At 35.9% G+C, this 18,376-nt stretch overlaps 1 protein-coding gene across 1 annotated transcript in view; it reads right to left on the bottom strand.

The window, feature by feature from the left end:
- C2H8orf34 (chromosome 2 C8orf34 homolog) overlaps positions 1-18,376 on the bottom strand; it is a 148,738-nt gene that overhangs the window by 113,871 nt on the left and 16,491 nt on the right. The window contains exons 2-3 of the mRNA XM_013942798.2: positions 3,426-3,573; positions 2,325-2,456 (exon numbers count right to left, since the gene is read on the bottom strand). Of these exons, the coding sequence (XP_013798252.2) occupies positions 2,325-2,456; positions 3,426-3,573 (280 nt within the window). The remainder of the gene's footprint in view (positions 1-2,324; positions 2,457-3,425; positions 3,574-18,376) is intronic.

Here is an 18,376-nt window from a genome sequence, read left to right as displayed (position 1 = left end):
TGTCTTTTCAAGACATGATTTGTAGAAAGAATCAGACCAGTTGCTCATTAAATCTTCCAGCAGTAGGTTCATGGGAAGGTTATTCCCATCATAAGGCACCTGGCTGCTTACTCATGCACATACATGCTCACGGCAGTAAAAAATTCCTTCTCAGTTCTGGAGCTACATTTCATGAATACATTCTATGGCCACTTGCATTCCAAGGAAAAAAAATATAGGTGTAATTATTGATTATAAAAATACCCATTTATTTAAATCTCACAATAGCATTCAGATTAGAGTTCTTATTGTGATCATATAGCAAAACTGTCTTACAAAGTACTTCGGATACTACCAGAGTGAGGGTATATAGTACTAGACTGACCATGGTCATTAAAAAGTACCAAACACTGTAAACAGGATATTGGAAAATCTGAAAGGAGAATGGTGGACTGAAGCAGAGTGAAAACATGATCTGTGGTCTGATTTAATATGGAGGTGGTGAAGGGATCTACCTACTAAGCCCAAGAGTAGCCGGGAAGTGAGAATTCTGTTTCACAAACTATTCAGAAACTACAAAATGTGTTCTTCTTCAAATACAGAATGTGATGATCTAAAAATTTAATTAAAAAAATAATACGTACACTAAGTGGTAAAAGTCCTAGCTTCAAGCCTCTTCCCTTGTCAGACCACAGAAGAAGCTTAAATATGTTTTTGCACATACCACGTGAATACTCAGATCTCTTAGATACCAGGTTTGTTTGTTTGTTTGAGGCAGGACTGAGCTGGTAACAGGAAGAAGCAGGGACTGGAGGAATCTTCCGAGTAAAAAAGTTGAAGGAATTCTAAGCAAGAGGCAACTTAACCAGGATCTTGTAGTTACCTGCATAAGGAAGAGTAATCTGTCCAAGAATAACACACACATTGCAGTGAACATCAGCTCTGCTGAAGGAAAAAACATATTTTCTGTTTAAATAAATTCATTCTTCTGATGTTTCCCAAAGCTTCCCCTGAAATGTGGGCTCTTCTCAGCACTAAATAAAATTTCAAGTTTAGGAACATTTAAACAAGATAGTCCTAAGACACAGGCTCTGCAATAGAATATCAAAAAATATATGGGAAAGTGTATAAACAGGAAGGCATGAAATCAGGGAATAATTTAGTCTGAAAGGATCCTCCAGAGGTCTTCCAGTCCAACCTACTGCTCAAAGCTGGTCCATTTAGATAAGGCTGCTCAGGGCCTTGTCTAGTTGAGTTTCGAGTATTCCGCAGCCTCTCTGGGTAACCTGTTCCGGTGTTTGACCACCCTCACAGTAAAAATGGTTTTTGCTGCTTCTTGTCCTTTCACCACATACCTTTGAGAAGAATTTGTCATTTTCTCTACACCCTCCTATCTGATAGTTGAAAATGGCAATAAAATCTCCCATTAGCTTTCTTCTTCCACTGAAATCAAGACTTCCCTATCTTGTTTTTAGGGGATGCTTTCTATTGCAAATATACTGTACATCTGTTTTTATCTGCTCCACCTTACCACATTTAAAGTTACTAATAAGTTTCGCAATAATAAATAAAAATTTAAAAAAGCTACAATACTCTATAGATTAAAATATAATTTTAAAATTTACTTATGAAAATAATGTACACATATTTTTGCGTGTGCGTGTATGTGTGCATGTATATGCATCGCATATTGTATACAATATGCTTGTCTAAAAACCTGATAAAACTCAAGCTTAAAACCAAATTTCGTTAATAAGTCTGTACCTTAAATCTATACACAGGAACTACTATGTTTCATTATGACTTTCTGCATCTATTTTTACTACTTCTATTTTACAGGTCACTGACAATTTTCTCTTCAGTCATTCTATTTCTTTTCTGCCTTTTCTTTCAGTGTACGTTTAGACTCCTTCAGCAACTCTCAGAGCAGTACTCTTATTCTGCTGACACCAACCCCGTATCTCGAACAAAATGTGTCGACAATTCAGGGCCTTGCATCACCTGACCCACTGAAAATCTATCAGAACCAATATCTAAAGAATAGATTTTACACATGTAAAATGACAATGCAAAGAAAAACATCAAATCAAAACCAGCATCTGAATGTAAAATTGCACATGACAGTCCAAATATTCTTCTATCTTAATTATATCTGACAACATAGGGCATGATTAAAAATTCATAATGCAAGTGAAAATAAAGCAAGAGTCAAACTCTTCTAGTGTGTATATCTAGCCTTTTCAACTACTCATAGTTTGCTTTTCATTTTAATCCTAATGCAACAGAAAAATACACTACAGATTTGGAAGGATGCACCAATTAATAATGGACTGAAACTTCCTTACATGACTTGGACTCCGGTGATGGTGGAGAAATGTTGGACACAGCAAGGTCACTCTTTGATTTTTTAGGCTTCTTTGCATTTACTTGCCAAGGTTTATCATAACTTCTGAAATCTCTCCTTGTTCCTTTATTTTCTGTTAAAAGAATAAAATCAGGCAATTATAACATAACATACCATTTTTGAAGGATTAGATAAACAACTAATCCAGAAAATAGTATGTCCTATCGACCCACAACAAAGTCAGCTATTTTTGTTTTCCTGTTTCTGATTTATGCTAAATTTCATATCATTATTTACTTGATTTCCTAAACACAAAACTTGAGAAATTCATCAGCTTATTTTTTGCTATGAATAAGTCCTTATCTTCTGTTTGTTCTGTACCATGGTTGAGTGCCTATGCTTAAAACTTAAATTTTGGTATAAATAAAAGGTTGATTTGTCTGGCAATTAACATTTTGATTACCAGCAACTGAGGGGATCTATTACACTCTCAAAAAGATTATCAGTCAATTTTTTAAATACAAAACCAACTTTCTAATAACAGTTTATACCAGAATATCAGTTAAAATCAAAGTAGATATTACTTCAGAAGATTTTTTTATGCTTCTGAAGATCTCAAAAGGTAAATTATTCACACTGGGGTTCATAAGGTACTAATAAATGTTGGAATGATGGGGTGTTAAAATGTATATTATTAAAAAAAAAATCTCAGTATAGCCTAACCTCAAGCACAAACATACCATAAGAGGGAGAAGGAGAACAAAGAAAAGGGAAGAGCAAAGCAGAAAGATGAGCAGGGGAATCAAGGGAAATTTAGATGCACCTTCTTTCTCATTGAGACTGTGGCTGTTTCCATTTCTGTAACTCTTACTCATACTCACATCATATGTCCATAGGCTGACCTGATAATCAGCAATATACATTAAATCCAGTATATACTGGACAAACAGGATTTATTGTGCATGCTCAATACTGCAGAGTAGTACATGTACAGTAGAGTAGGTGTGCAGGCATCCAGGAAATCAAGAACAAAAGTACGGGAAGATTATACTGAAGACTGGCCCTTTCCAGCATACAGAACATAAAAGCATTTCATACATACCTGATGTTTCACTCTCTGCCCAAAGGGCAGCAGATCCAGACAATGTTCTCTGAAGCTGACTGCGGTTCCCCTGCTTGGACTGAAGATGATCAATTAAAAATGGGATTGGCTGGTCAGGTGTCTCTGTTATCAGCTTGGTCATCAACTCCTTCAGAAAATTAAAACAAAAGAAAAAACTAGTGAAATACTGCATCTAAACTTATATTGGCCAAAAAGTAAAGGAGTATTAATAAAGGAAAAGCCTGTTTTCAACTTTTGAGAAAAGAGCTGGAAATAGCAATCTCTTAATAAACTACAGCTAGCTTTGCCCTCTGAAGTATCCACATATGTAGTAATCTTAGCCTGTACACTCATTTACCTACTAGAATTTACCTAAAACAACCTGAATCCTACTCATCTAACCATTCAGAACAAGCACCTTTCAGAGCAGTGAATAGCTCCTCTCTGAACCACACAGACAAGTTTCTTTTGCATGGAAACTGGTAGATCAGGAGGGTTGGTGCATTTCTTGATCCCACCCAGACATGGAACAAGGATCTGTTCAGAATATGCATTCAGATCCAGAAACTCGTAAGTCTGATCAAATGGGCATAGCCATTTTTTAAAGTCAGTGCTCCAGAATATGACTGCATGTAACCAAGCAAATCTGACATTCTTTCTCACAGATAACATTTCTGAAGAGCATTTTATTACACCACTGCAGAAATGGATGCAACACCAATGTGAACATGGAACCATTCCCACTCCATGCATTCACACCGTCTTATTGCTGTTGTACACTCTGGTGTTGGAGGGCTGCAGAAAGACAGGGTCTCTTGCTCCTTATTGCTGCTGAGGTCATTCCTGACTCCCTACATGACTCATGGATTAGGAATGTAGAAAAAAATCTGTGGTTCTGTGCTGGGCATGTACACTGAGTGGAAATCTATGACTAATGTGGGAAGGGACCCTGATATCCATATAGTTCCACAGGAAATCTTTAGCTGTCACTGCAAAACAAAACAAGCTCCATTGAAGTAAAAAAATTACTGCAATAAACAATAAAATCAGGACAAAAAAAATGGGTAAACTACCAAAAGCATTTATTCTCTGTCTATTCCCATGCATAAATCTTACCATAACTTCCATACACTTAATTCTGTCTCCTCTTCATGTTTTTCATATTTTATTCAACACTTTATTTAATGAATAATTTTTCAAATACCAGTAGTTACTTGGTGTAACAGTCAGTTGTGTTGGAAACCGATAGTTAAAAGGGAGTATAACGAAGATCAGTAAACGTGAGTAACGGCATGCAGTACTTTAAGACACAGCAAGCTCTCTTGGCCCACTTTAAGACTTTTTGTTCTTTTTATTCAAATAGGTGTGTGAAGAATTAAGTATAAGCGAAAATGAAATAGAAACAAGCTTTCCATTTGAGAGAGAGAAATTTCATTTTAGAAAACAAAGAGGAGAAAACATACCCAATCTCATTTCTTAAAAACACTAAATGAAGATCATCTGTGATGTGATTTTTTTATAACTATCTACAGGGAATCAAAAAAAGTGTCTTTGGTTTTGAAATTGAAATCCACAGAAAGAAATGGAGCTACTAATCTTAGAAATGGCAAAGCTATAGAGTTTAACTTCATCTAGACTGTCTCTCACCAATGTAAGAGAAACCCTCTGGTATACATCATATGGAGAAAAATCCAGAAGTTGGAGTAATTCATTTTTGGTTGCCTGGCAACACTCTAACAGTAAACCTTTTTTTTTCCTGCCAAAATGCAGAATTAGTGACAAGTGGAGAGATGTAATCTTGTGCTTGTAATGAACCACAATAGCAGCAGGAATTCCATTACACACAGAGGATCCTATTACAAACAGAAAAGTGTCAGTCTGTAATAGGTGACTTGTAATTTAAATCATTTCTCCAAATGATGGTTTGAAATTTTGAATATTCTGTCTTAGATTAATAAAAACAGGATGATGAGAACTGAGAGACATGTATTGATACTGTTAATTTTTTGGAGAGATGTATGGGTGACAATCTGTTAATAATACATTATGAAATTAATGTAGCATTAAGAAGATAACAGAATTGAAAAATTTTAGAATGCCTACATGTAAATGTAAGAACAATGCTACCTGATAACTGCTATCACTGACATATTTGTCATGGGCAGAAATGGTCTTTAATTAACAAAAACAAACCTATAACAAGATAAAGCTGATTACAGGATTCTTTACCTTATACTGAGATACTGCACTGAAACTGAAGAACACTATAGCATGAGATAAAAAAGTGCTACTGCAAAATTTCTTGAAGTGAAATTAGGTCCTGTTCAAAAGGACCACTTCTTTATCTACTATTTACACGTTTCTAATAGGGCCTAAGTGATATAGAGACTTGTGCTGGCCCAGAGCATAAAGAATTGGTTTATTCTGGGAGAACAGTTAGAAAAAATTAAAAGAACTACAGATAGAGGCTATTTTCATCTATCCAGACTAACAAATGAGCTGTACCAATATTGTACTCATAAACAGAAAAAAAGAAAACATTGCTCAAATCCTCATAAACTACAAACAGTACGCAGTTCCAAAAAAAATACAACTGATTTCTGCAGTAAGTCTCAAACTGATTTGCCTCAAGCACTTCCAGAGATGGCATTAAAAGTCAATATAATTTAAAGTCAATATAAAAAGGTGGCTCAGATATTAAGCCTGGCATTATAAGCAAGACATTATTCTTTACTGTGGCTCATTGCAAAAGAGGAGCATAGAAACTGTTAGGGATTTGTTTCTCAAGCTGCCCCATTCAAGACGTCAGAGATCTCCCCTGTTTACTACAGCAAGGTTCCTGAACTTCACAGAATTTGCAAAGAGCATCCCCACCACAACCAGCAAAATTAACAGCAGTGATAATAGCTACAGATATATTCTACTTACAAATCCACATTTGCATGCAGCTGCTTGCACATACATCCTCCTGTCACACACACTATCAGAGATCCCAGGATCACAACTTCATGATCCCCGCTGCCTTAGTCCTCCTACGACATTCTGTCACCCAGCCCAACAAAAGACCTAACTCCATCCATTCAGCCCCCCAGCCAACATTCATCAAGCCCATGTTTCCATTAAGATTCTTGTCATCCCCAGCAGACAGGCAATTGCCAGGAAAAATATCATCTGCCTGTATTTGGTTGCTCGGCTAAGAAAAAAAAGAAAAGAAAAGGAACTTCATGTAGGCAGTAACTGCACTCAGTGAGCACTCAGCTGACATTTCAAGTAAAAAACCTCTTCTCACCTTCAGTGAAATGCATATTATAGTTTGGAAGCACCTCTCAGAGGAATTCTCATCTTTTCACCATTCCCCATTAAAAGAGAAATTGTCTTAAACTTTTGCTCAAATTAACCACAGTTTATTTGTTCTTATCTGTTACTCAAATGACATCTTGGTAGACAGCTGGAATAACATACTCCGTGGTACTCTAAATATACTCTTACAATAGTTCAAAAAAGATTACAAAAATGAAGGTATTAAGAAAAACTAAAGCATACAATAGGTTACAAAAATAGAATTCCTTTAAGGTTAGCAGCAGTCTGATCTGACTCACAATGTGCTAAGTAGGTAAGTTTTCACAAGAAAAAGAAAAGAAAAAAGAACTAGTCTCAGATGAAGCTGCCTCTGCATTAACAGCACAATAAAAATGGCACAAGCTCATTGAAGCTGAGATTCACTTCATGAGGCACAATCCAACAGGTAAGCTTCAACAATTTATTATGCATAAAAACAAAAATGCAAGATGTTTATATGTCCCTAATAAATATTAGCTCAACTCTGTCTTCCAGCCCAAATTTTTACATTTTCTATTTTTCCCAATTTAATCTAATTCAAATAAGAAAAAAAATAATTTTTCGTCTACCTTTACAACATGTTCTTCCAGGTACAGTATGCAGTATCACAACAATGAAAACAGATCGTATGACAGATTGGGTCTCTGTGCTGCCAGATGAACTGCTCATCATCCATAATTTCTTTCCTCCTATCTTTTTTCTATTGCTACCTCCACCTTTTGCTCTGTATCCTTTTGTCTTTTCTGTCAGTGGGGCTCTCTTCAGTCTCTGCCTTCTAGTTGTATAATGGGTGAAGAAGCCTGGTAACTCAAAGGTCTGTAGATATTAATTTCCACCAGAGAGGCTGCAGCACAGAAAAGGAGTGAAAGAGAATCCGCATGATAACTAGAAGCTACAGCACTAGGGTAGATATATTCATTTCTGCTGTTTCCCTACTGTATCATCCCAAATTAGGTACTGTCCTCATTAGAATGAGAAAAAACGGGCAAAAAAGTGATATGAGTTCCAGAAAAACTGGCAACTAACTTCTCCAAGGACTGCACCTTGCACTATACAAAACAGAGATAAAACCAGTTATTTTTAGTTTCTCCTGTAAGGGTATATTCATATGCTTTTACACTCACTAATTTTATTAAACTACATAAACCTGACTGTTTTAAAAGAAACTTGCAAAAGTTGATCTGTGAATATTTCTAAGAGAGGGATTCATGCACATATTAGTAAGGCTGCAAAAGATCTTGAATCACGTCTGAATCAGTGACTTAATAAATTAATTCTTTATAAAGAGCTAATCTTTCACGATTGTGCTGTCCTGAGGTGCTCTATTAGTTATTCAATGCAGGCTCAAATTTTAATTTTCCAGTGATTGTCCATGCATTTAATACAAATGAAACAGTCTTCACAGTCTATTAATCATAGGCCCAATTACAAGAAAGCTCTAATTAGCTATGTCTAAATGTACCTATCAGGTTATTAAGTTAATTAAGAGACATTCTATCTTGCTCTGTAATTGATAACAGTAACTACAGAACAATCGCAGGTTTTATTTTTCAGGATACAGACTTCTACAGACTCTGGTAGAACGGGCAGAGATTTTGGTTCTGTTATACTATCATTTCATGGTTTAAATTGGATGTTTGAAGTAGGTGGAGTGAATTGCCCTCAGCAGATGTCTCTCTCTCTCTCCTGACCAAATAAAGAGACTAGATGGCTTAGCTTAGACTACAAGGTTTGAGTGGTATTCAATTCAAAATTAAAACAATTAAATATAGGAGTCTTCACACAGATGTCTATGGTGATCTAGTCAATGAAGTCAATGGTGCCTAGAGAGCTGCTCAGGTGACTAGCGAATGTATGCCCACTTAGGGTATGCAGAATTGCTCTCCAGGCTTCACTGACTGCATTGACTGGACATCCATTGACCACAGGATCATCCATAGCATCCATAGGAGCTTAGACACTTAGAACACATGCAGACATCTAAATTTAGGTTTGCTGATCACTTCATACAGGCTGTGTGAACAAAGAAGATGTAAAATTGAGTGAAAAACTGTGTAAGGAAAGGAAGTTTAACAAAGAAAGTTTTAGTGATTGCCACCTCTAGAATTCCTTTCTGATTTATGCAGTAATAGCCCAAGGAAATTGAAGAAAAATATTTATCAATTTTTATCCATAATGGCTAAAAGAAAAGTTTGCGACTCTGAAAGGAGAACAGACAGGTAAACATCACTGGTTCTACCACAAAAAATATATTCTGTGGCAACAAAAGGAAAAATATCAGCATCTTTATTTCAGAAGGTAACTAGACTTTAAATCTACTTGAGAAATCAGAATTAAAAGAAGAAATTCACACCGCAGAATATATTCAAAATGGACTTCCAGGCATTCTAAGTGTTCATGAAATTATCATCACTGTTCCACTCTATGAAATAAATTATTCAACACAAAACAAATCGCTATATAAACAATATCCATGTTCCTGCACTAACTAGACATTTCAAACTAATCAAGAGGCAGAAAACCAGTTGGGAGCAAACCTCCAAAGGATTACTAGTCCTATTTAGCTTCAGTGTTTGTGAAAATATTCAGACATTTACCTGGAATTGACAAAACTGGTCAAACAAACTCTTCCTTCATTCAAAGCCCCCACACTGCTCATTCCTGCCGTTTTAGCCCTAGCTGTGCAGCTAAATTTAATGTCACAAAACTGCAGTACATGTTATAGCACATACCCTGCAAAGAAATTACTTTGGAAGTACAGCTAAAGAGAAAGTATAAAGCTGATGTTATGGCCCTCAGAGTTCTGGTGCAAACAAAATTCCCTCAAAGGTGATGCTGATAAGTAACTCCACAATAGGCAACTAGCCGTAATGGTTTCAGACACAGGATACTGCCATTCTGACTCTCAAACGGCCTTTTTCATATCTCAAATTGGGATAATAACTCCGGTGGTAAACTTTTGGTTCATACAATGAGAATAATAAGAGGGATTCTGAAAGCAAACATATTTTGATAGCTAACAGTCTTCCCTAACAGCTCATGTATTCCATTAAATACCTGAAAGCTTCTTTGCCACTAGTTCAATAACAGAAGAACAACTTCTGGGACTACATTACTAACCTTACCTGGGCAGACTCTGGAGAGCAGAATGCAAACAATATATTCTTTCCACTACAAACCTCCAGTTAGAGGAGCTGGCCCTATCTGATACAAATACAACTCTTGTATATAATGGTTGATGAGATACAAAACATTCAATCACACTTGGCAACTCAGGAACAAAAACTTTTTTTTGCATAGATGAGGTATAGTGGACGATTCTGAAGTTTCAATGAGTAATCTCATGACAGTTTACCAAACTCTGCTCCGCAGATCATAATGCGAGTAATTGCTACCTAAACCTCCTGCTGTATTTTTCACTTCCGTATCCTTTGCAAATTTCTTCCCTCCTATTTTACGTCTGGCATTTCAAATATCTTTGTCCCAAATGTATTACTACCCCTTTTGAATTCACAAAATAGCTTCAAACACTTTTGCTCTCTGGCTTTATTATTAAAAAATTTTCTTTCTTCCACTCAATCATTTTAGACAAGAATGCTGTCAAAATGGAGGTCACTGGTACCAACTTACTGTAAAACATTAACTACTTCATACTAGAAGAATAAAAGATTAAAGGTATACTATCTCTCAGATATGCTGACTGTCAACAATTTCACTTTTTCTTCCACAGTTTTTGAATCACAACAATTTTCTATGATAATTTACATTTCTTTCAGCAGTCCTATCTCTCTGCATAACAATACCTCAGCTGAGGTGCTCACCATATCATAATCTGAATTTTAACAATTTATCAAACAAGGGTAGTTCACTTTAAAGCAGAAACACTGTAAGGTTTCCCTAAAGCATTATTCAGAACTCTTCATCAGCTTCCACTCACTCTACCAACCAGCGGAAATTCTACCCTGAAGACAAAGCACTTCATGATTCATCCAAGAGAAAATGAAAACTATTGCTCTGGTTTTCTGGACGGTTTGTAGTATCTACATTGAAAGGAGAATACAGATAAAGGCTAGGAGAGGTTATTACAACCCAGTTTGGTTTCCTTGAATTACAGGCCATAAAACTTTACTCACTGCTTGTCACTACCTTTCCTAAAACCTAACTCAGCAAGTTATATCCGGTATTTCTCTGATCAACTGAAGTGACCTTACCACAATTTCAATATCTAAGGTGATAGAAAAGCCACTTGTTCCACTTCATTCTATGAATCATTACTGGAAGTGTTAAAAAATTGCAGCATACTTCCGGGGTAGGCTTTGCTGACTTAGCTTCCACCTACCCAAAACAGATGGGATTTTTTGAGGGAGGGTTATACTAGGGACTAAAGTGGTAGGTATCTTTTGTGGATACCACTACAGTAACAGTTATTGAGGGTTTATAATTGGAAGTCTGAAGGATAAGGTTGTATTTTGAAAAAAAAAAAAAAAAAAGAGGTATATTAAGGATTGACTCAGCAAAAGACTTAAGCTTAGACTGTTCTGATTCATCAGAAGCAAATGATTATAAAGCTAGGTGCATGCTTAAAATGCCATGATGAATTAGATCACTGCTCTGTAACTAAAGAATTTTATGCATTTCCTTCCAGGAGCCTATCCAAAAAAACATTAGTCCTTTATTAGAACCTAACTATATAAATGTTTTGAAGATTGATAAAAGCCCTTTCAATTGTATCCAGTCCAAAATTAAGACAATACACATTTTCAAAATGTATGCAATAACCAACCACACCTGTCAGCTTTTTTTTTAACTGGATCACTAATCCCAGTAAAGTTAAAAAATGTAAATAAAGTTTCAGAATTGAATCACATATTGGATATACTGCTGATAAATTACCAGAAGAAAAGCTTACCAGAAGTACATGTTGCACATTTATCACCTCTAATGCTGTTTGCTGACTCCCCTTTTCACAGTTTAGGAGAATTAAACTGACTGATTCGTCAGTCCTTAAAGAAAATTATTAAGCAAGACATGAGGTAATACTTTTCTCAACATGAGTCTCATTATTATTTCTAAAAACACTGTACCAGAAGTAGGACACTGATAAATTTGGTCTAGGAATTAAGAGTTCTAATTTCATATTACTTAAAATCCTAGTTTTCAACAAGTTACTCTTAATTTTCTCTGGCAGAAGCGAGAACAAGGACATAAGTCTGGAGTTTGGCAGCACCTGATGATTTGGTGCAACACTGGTGAAAGTCCACCTGAACTTCTCCCATGAGAAGGCCACACACTGCCCCACCATTGCCTGAAGCACTGTTGGTTATATCTGCAAAGGGACAAGCATATATATAGGACAGAAGGCGCACTCCCTAATCCCCCTGCTTTCTTTACTGCAATTGAGGTTTGTTGCTCCAACAGCAGCATGGCCTTAAAGTAGGCATTCCCAAACCAATTTTTAAAGCAAACTTAAGAGCCACAAGTCTGATAACCTGTTGCTGTGCTCCCCTCTCCCCCATTTCATATGGCTCTCTACTACTCTTTCATCTCCTGTACACATATAGCATATACAGTTGAATAATAAGATTATGTTTTTGCCTTGTGGATAATCACAAAAGTGCCTAGTAGCAACATGAATCTTATATGCCTGTGCTTGAGAGTCACTGTTCACGTGAACTTCTAGTTCTTGGTTGGCTTGGTATCAATTCCTCATTACAGAATAGGATTTTCTGCTCTTAGGCAGAAAACTTACATAGCTGGAAATACTAAATATGTTCAATATGTTTCTTTTAATTATGGGTACATATGCAAAAAAGTGAAATAGATTGTCTGGTGTTATGCATATATTCAAGGGAATACATTCATTATCATATTATTATTGCAATGGCTGGACAACTTAGGTAAACAACATATTCATTATTCATAATATGCAATCCAAACTCTTCCTAAAAGCATAAAAACATTAATTCCTTCTGTTTGTGGAAAACACTTATATGCTCTAAAATTACGTTATCATAAATTTGATTTTATAGGCTGTGCTGTATCTTAGAAGTTACAAATGTGCAAAGGTCATGAATTTCTCACATAAGCTATTTATCAAGTTAATACAGTTTACACAGAACACAAAATGACTCTTAATATACATGAAACATTGATGTTCAAAATGAATAATCTAAAGCATCTCCCCTTTGTATTTCTTCATTCTAAAAAACCACCTGTCAATATTTTGCTAGTTGTATAACAAAAACTAATGATGAATAATCACATTAAAAAGGTCTGATATTTTACTCAGACAATCTTTTCTTGGTATAGCAGTATTGAAGAGAACAGAAAATGACAATATGACATTTACATATCAACGATTAACATTAAAAAGTAGGTAAAAATCAGTTTCCTACAAGCTTTTTACATTTCTATTTTAAAAACTATATCAACTTTATGCAAAACCATGGCACCCTGTGATAGAATCCGAGGTGGAAAACCAGCAGAGCTCTGCAGCTCTCCTTTCTGAACAAGGATTTCCTGAAGAAGTTACTACGAGTATGTTAATATTGCATACCACAGCAAAGAAGAATGCCTCACTGGTAACTGCTTAGCAGTTACCAACACACCAGAAGAGAAGGAAAGAAAATCACACTCAAGATTCACAGTCAGCTCTGGACACGTTTCAAAATCCTACATCCTTCAGTAAGCTCCATTACGTAGCTTTGCCTACACAGTGTTCTTAGCACAGCAGACGCACTATGAGCCATCAAATGGTCATTTGTCCAAAGAATAATTTACCAGAAAGCACAGGGAAAATTCCTAAACCTATTCTCACACATACATGACAGAAGACAACAAAACAACAACAAAACAAATTAGTATAACGTAACTACCATAAGTATATTAATATAAACTTAACATAAGTAAATTAATATAACTTTTTGGAAGTGCAAGTGAAAAAACAAAACTCCAGGGTCATAGGCCTAAGGTCTAAAACAGCAAATCTTGCTGGCCATCTCTCATGTGTATGCATATATGCACAGAGATTTCCAGTATTTAAGTAATTTGCAGCTCTAGAAAAAGAAATTCTAGTTTTACTGGAATGTCCACAGGGCAAATTTCAGCATACCTCTCCAGATCTCTTGGGCCATTTTGAGGCTGCCACCCAATTCAGACTTTGAACTGGAGTTCTCACTTTGTACCTAATGGTACTTAAGTGTCGGCTTTATCATACAAACTGTCTTGAAATTACCCATCACGTTAAGATACTAGAATCATAAACTGGCCTTAAATTTAGAATTAGAAATAATGCTTGTTTCCAATTCTATATATACACTTTCTTTAATGAGGTCCATTACAATAAATTTACACCTGAAATACAAGCACTATCTAACGGATAATTATGTTTGGGTTTTTTTAACTGGGTGTAGCTTATTACAAAAGACTGAGTAGATCAGTTTAATTTTTCAATCATTTAAAATTGAAGTTATGGGTTTTATTACTAGATTTCAAATAATAACATCCAAGGATTGTGTGGTTAAACAAAAGTGTACTAGGGACACTACGGGCCAGTAAAAGATTTCATTATCTAACCTGAGAGTTAGGGGAAATTTAGTTACCCAAAACCAGAACTCCATCTTGACAATCCCTGTAATATAGATACCACCAGCTTGAAATTACTCCAGATACATAAATTGTAATCTGTAATAGAGGGAACTTTTGTAATCTGATGTACCTGACTTTTAGCCAGATGCTTCACTATCAAGCAAAGCCAATCACAGAGAAGTGATCAGAAGTCAGGATTACTTTCCAAGGTACGTGCCTGAATAACTATGCTACAAGCTGGTGTCACTCTCCTGGGAGGTAGGAGATGCAAATCTGAACCCTGCAGGTTGAGAAGGGCACTGAAGGCAGGATCTCATAGCTCCAGAGCAAGGGAATAAAGGAGAGGTTCTGTGACCATCTCCTCTGACCACATGTTTTTTTAAAAAAGGAAGCCATCATCAGTTTTTTTAAAAATAGACAGCAGATCCCAATCTTCAGGAGAGGATTCAGTGCTCTAAAATCTGAGCAAATTGGTTCTTTGCCTGCCTAGATAAGGTTTTGGATGGTGCTTTGGGATATAATACTTAATTGTTCATGATATTTATTAACTCATTCTAAATAGTTCCTAATTCTTCTACGAAATGCAGAGGGGCAATAGCATCTCATGCAGGGTTCTGAATTACACTCTAATGTAGACACCAAAAAATCTGCAATTACTATACACAACCTTAAATCCTTTAGATAATTTATATCAGTACATTCTTAAGATCAACATATCCCCATTACAGGAGACTTTTTCACAGAATTCATTACCAGCATCACTGGACAACCTTCCACTACTCTGCCAGACAGGTAGAGTCAAGCATGCAGTGGATGGGCTGGACAGTATCATGGGGGAGAAAGGAACAGCTTATATGCAGATATTCACCAAATAGGCAATACTTGCAATCTGGGCACAAACTTTATCAAGATTGTCTTAGCTAATGCCTGAAAAAGGTGGAGATACAAACCTCTTTCTTCAGTGCTAGGGCTCTAATGAGCTAGGGCTCTCAAGATGCCCTGAATATATGATTACTTCTCTTTAACCAAACATTTACCTCTGAAGACTGGTTCCAATATCCCATTTTTAAGAAAGCAATGTTTTCCTAAAGTTCTTACTAACTAGATCCATGCAAACCTACCAATAGGAACTACTTCTTACAACATCTGAAAATAAATAATGCTTTTCCCCTTGGATACGAAAAACAATTAGGCACGGGAGGATTCAGAATGCTTGGTAATGAGATACTACAGAACATACACTAGTAAATGTAATGGGATACTTGGGAAAAAATGCTATGAAATATAATGTAAATAACAACACTGAACAGGCAGCATTGGACTGAATGAGACGGCAGATGGAAAATACCCATGAACATTCAATTAGCATAAACAAAAGTCTACATCTTTGCTGCATACAAAGGTGTGGCAATCTCATGGGAAAAGAGCGGCAAAAACGATAGGGGATTTCAGTTTTCTGAATAGGATTGGACTCAGATTAGTCTGAGCTTCTCAAAGTTGGAGATCTGTTAAATGTAGAAGATTATAATTTTTTAAGATTTACAAAACATTTAAATCTCAGCTAAAGTTGCAATAACATAAAAAAAGAATTCAGAATGTTGGTTTTACAAGGCCATTACAGGATCTTCTGTTCATGTAATAAAATCTCTGGATGTAAACAGTTGTGGAGGTTAGACACTCAAGTGCTGGAGAAGATAACGGGATCTAAAAGAGATTTCTAAGGATATATATTCTAGATTGAGATAATCACAGCTTTCTTTATAAAAAAAGTTCAAGAAGTTGAATTTGATAATTGCTAGATAGTTAAAAGGAAGAACCACCACCTGCAGACACAAAAACAATTTAAAGGAAGATAATTCCCACAAAAATTTTTGGCTAACAAAGAAAATGCTGTAAATATTTTTTTTTTTTTATGAAAGACTCTTAAAATATACATACATGTATATATATCTATATATAAACACTTGCATATACATACTTTCAAAGCTCAGTTTCATTAAAGATAGTACCAAAGTGTGATTGAGACATCTTTAGGAGCCAAAGGGATGTTCAAGACAAAAAAAGAGGTGCATACAAAATATAGAACAACTAGTACCTAAGTTACTGGACCCAACAAGTTCCCACACTCAGACCACCTTATTTTTTAAGTAAATGTCAGTTTGTTTGACCTATTAATTGTCCAGAAATCCACTTTTCTCCTCATTCACATAAGCAGAACTTTCTCAATCACAGCAACAAGACTTTCAGATCCTGCAAAACCCGATGAAGTCCAGATGGACTGACAGCTAAGATTCCTGTGAGGTCTGATGTAGTCAGTGTTCTCTGACCATGACTAATATATGTACAATAATAAGCCCCTTACGAATATAGTCAAGCCAATACCTGCTACCTGCCAATGAGGTCTAGGTCTCACTCAGGATACTGGAACCTATATACAATATAAGGCTAATGTCAGCCTGAGGAGATTCAAATCTACAGCCCTCACCACACAGGATTTTGTTTCAAACTGCAGGGTATGCTGTATCAGTGGAAAGAAACTTTCTATGCTGCTGCTAAATCTGTGCTACTGCACAGAAAATAAATAAACAAATAAATAAATGGGAATTCAGCCAGGGACATAAGAGCATGTAAGACCATACAAACCAGTAGCTATTAAATAGCATTTAGATAAAATATTGACACAGTCCCCTGGCACTTTGGAGAGCTTTTTCACTTCTAGCTGTGCTTGGAGAGGAAACAGGAAACACTGCTAGCATCACCTCTCAGAGAAGTTCAAAACTTTGTGCCTGTGTGCACAGCAACACCAGCTTACAACGGCAACTTGACACTAAAGCTCTAGAGCTGGCTAAGACTTCAGAACTTTCTTGGTGCTTTTGCATTTATCACTACAGGTGAGTTCTTGCTTGTTTTACAGGGTTTCTGGATCACCATTTTGATTAACATGCTACTACCCTTGCAGTGTTACAGTCTAATAATGCAACTAACAAAACTTGTATTCCACTGGAATTTTAGCAGTTTGGCTTGTAACTACAGGCACATCATTCCTTGGATCAGACCCTCAATAAATTTTGCCTTGTTGGCTTCTTCAGAGAAGGAGATCTTGAGAAATCACATAACTGCAACTCTAGAACAATGAACGGTAGGGTACCTCTTTAACTTAGCGCCACTTTTACAACAAAATCCCATTCAGACATTAAAGCTTGATTTTAAATGGAGCCTTGGCATGATGCTCATTCCAGAATATGAATCTTGCTTATGGAAACTGCCACTTGCATGTCTTCCGCACGTTTCACCAGTATGTGCCAGTAGCATGTAATACACAACCATAGCATAATAAATGTGATGAACATGTTGACATCAACCCACGTTGGTAGAAAAATTAAAACACAGATCTATCAAGTATCGATTAGCGGACACACTGTAATGATTATTCTTACAGCTTTTGGAGCAAGATACTGTATATCTTGCATCATTTGTAAAGGGCAAAACAATATTACTTTTCCTGTGGAAAAAGGGTACAGCATTACTACATTACTTTACCACAACATTACATTTATTCAAGTCCTATAAAAAGATAAATATGAGATGATGTTTTAAAAAAATCTGCTGGCCAGTGTGTATAGCCCAAATTTTTAATATTCTTTATTAGCTCTATTTACTAAAATAATTTTAAAATTGCATTCAGGGTTTTTTAATCTTGATCAAGAATTTTTAAAATATTCATACAAAAGTTCAATTAATAGCCAGCAATCACAGTGACATGAAATGGAGAATGGGAGTTTGAACCACAGTCCAGAGTTGAGAAGTTCTAATAAAATTTTAATTTTCCTGACTTTAGCTGCCTACATAAGTTAAACTTAAACTTGCTCCAGTAATGATCATCAAAAAAAAAAATCCAGTGAGGTTGACAGATGCTCCCTGATACTTAGCTTTTACTTAAATTAATGCACTTTCCTTTAATGCAGCACCTAAACAATTGTTGGTAATACTCAGTCTAATTAAAAGTTTTATTCATACACTTTGTA

Source organism: Apteryx mantelli, chromosome 2 (genome assembly GCF_036417845.1).
Source record: "Apteryx mantelli isolate bAptMan1 chromosome 2, bAptMan1.hap1, whole genome shotgun sequence".
In the NCBI taxonomy this organism is placed as follows: domain Eukaryota; kingdom Metazoa; phylum Chordata; class Aves; order Apterygiformes; family Apterygidae; genus Apteryx; species Apteryx mantelli.
The sequence above is the reverse complement of the archived record's forward strand: the minus strand, read 5'-3'. Positions and strand labels throughout refer to the sequence as shown.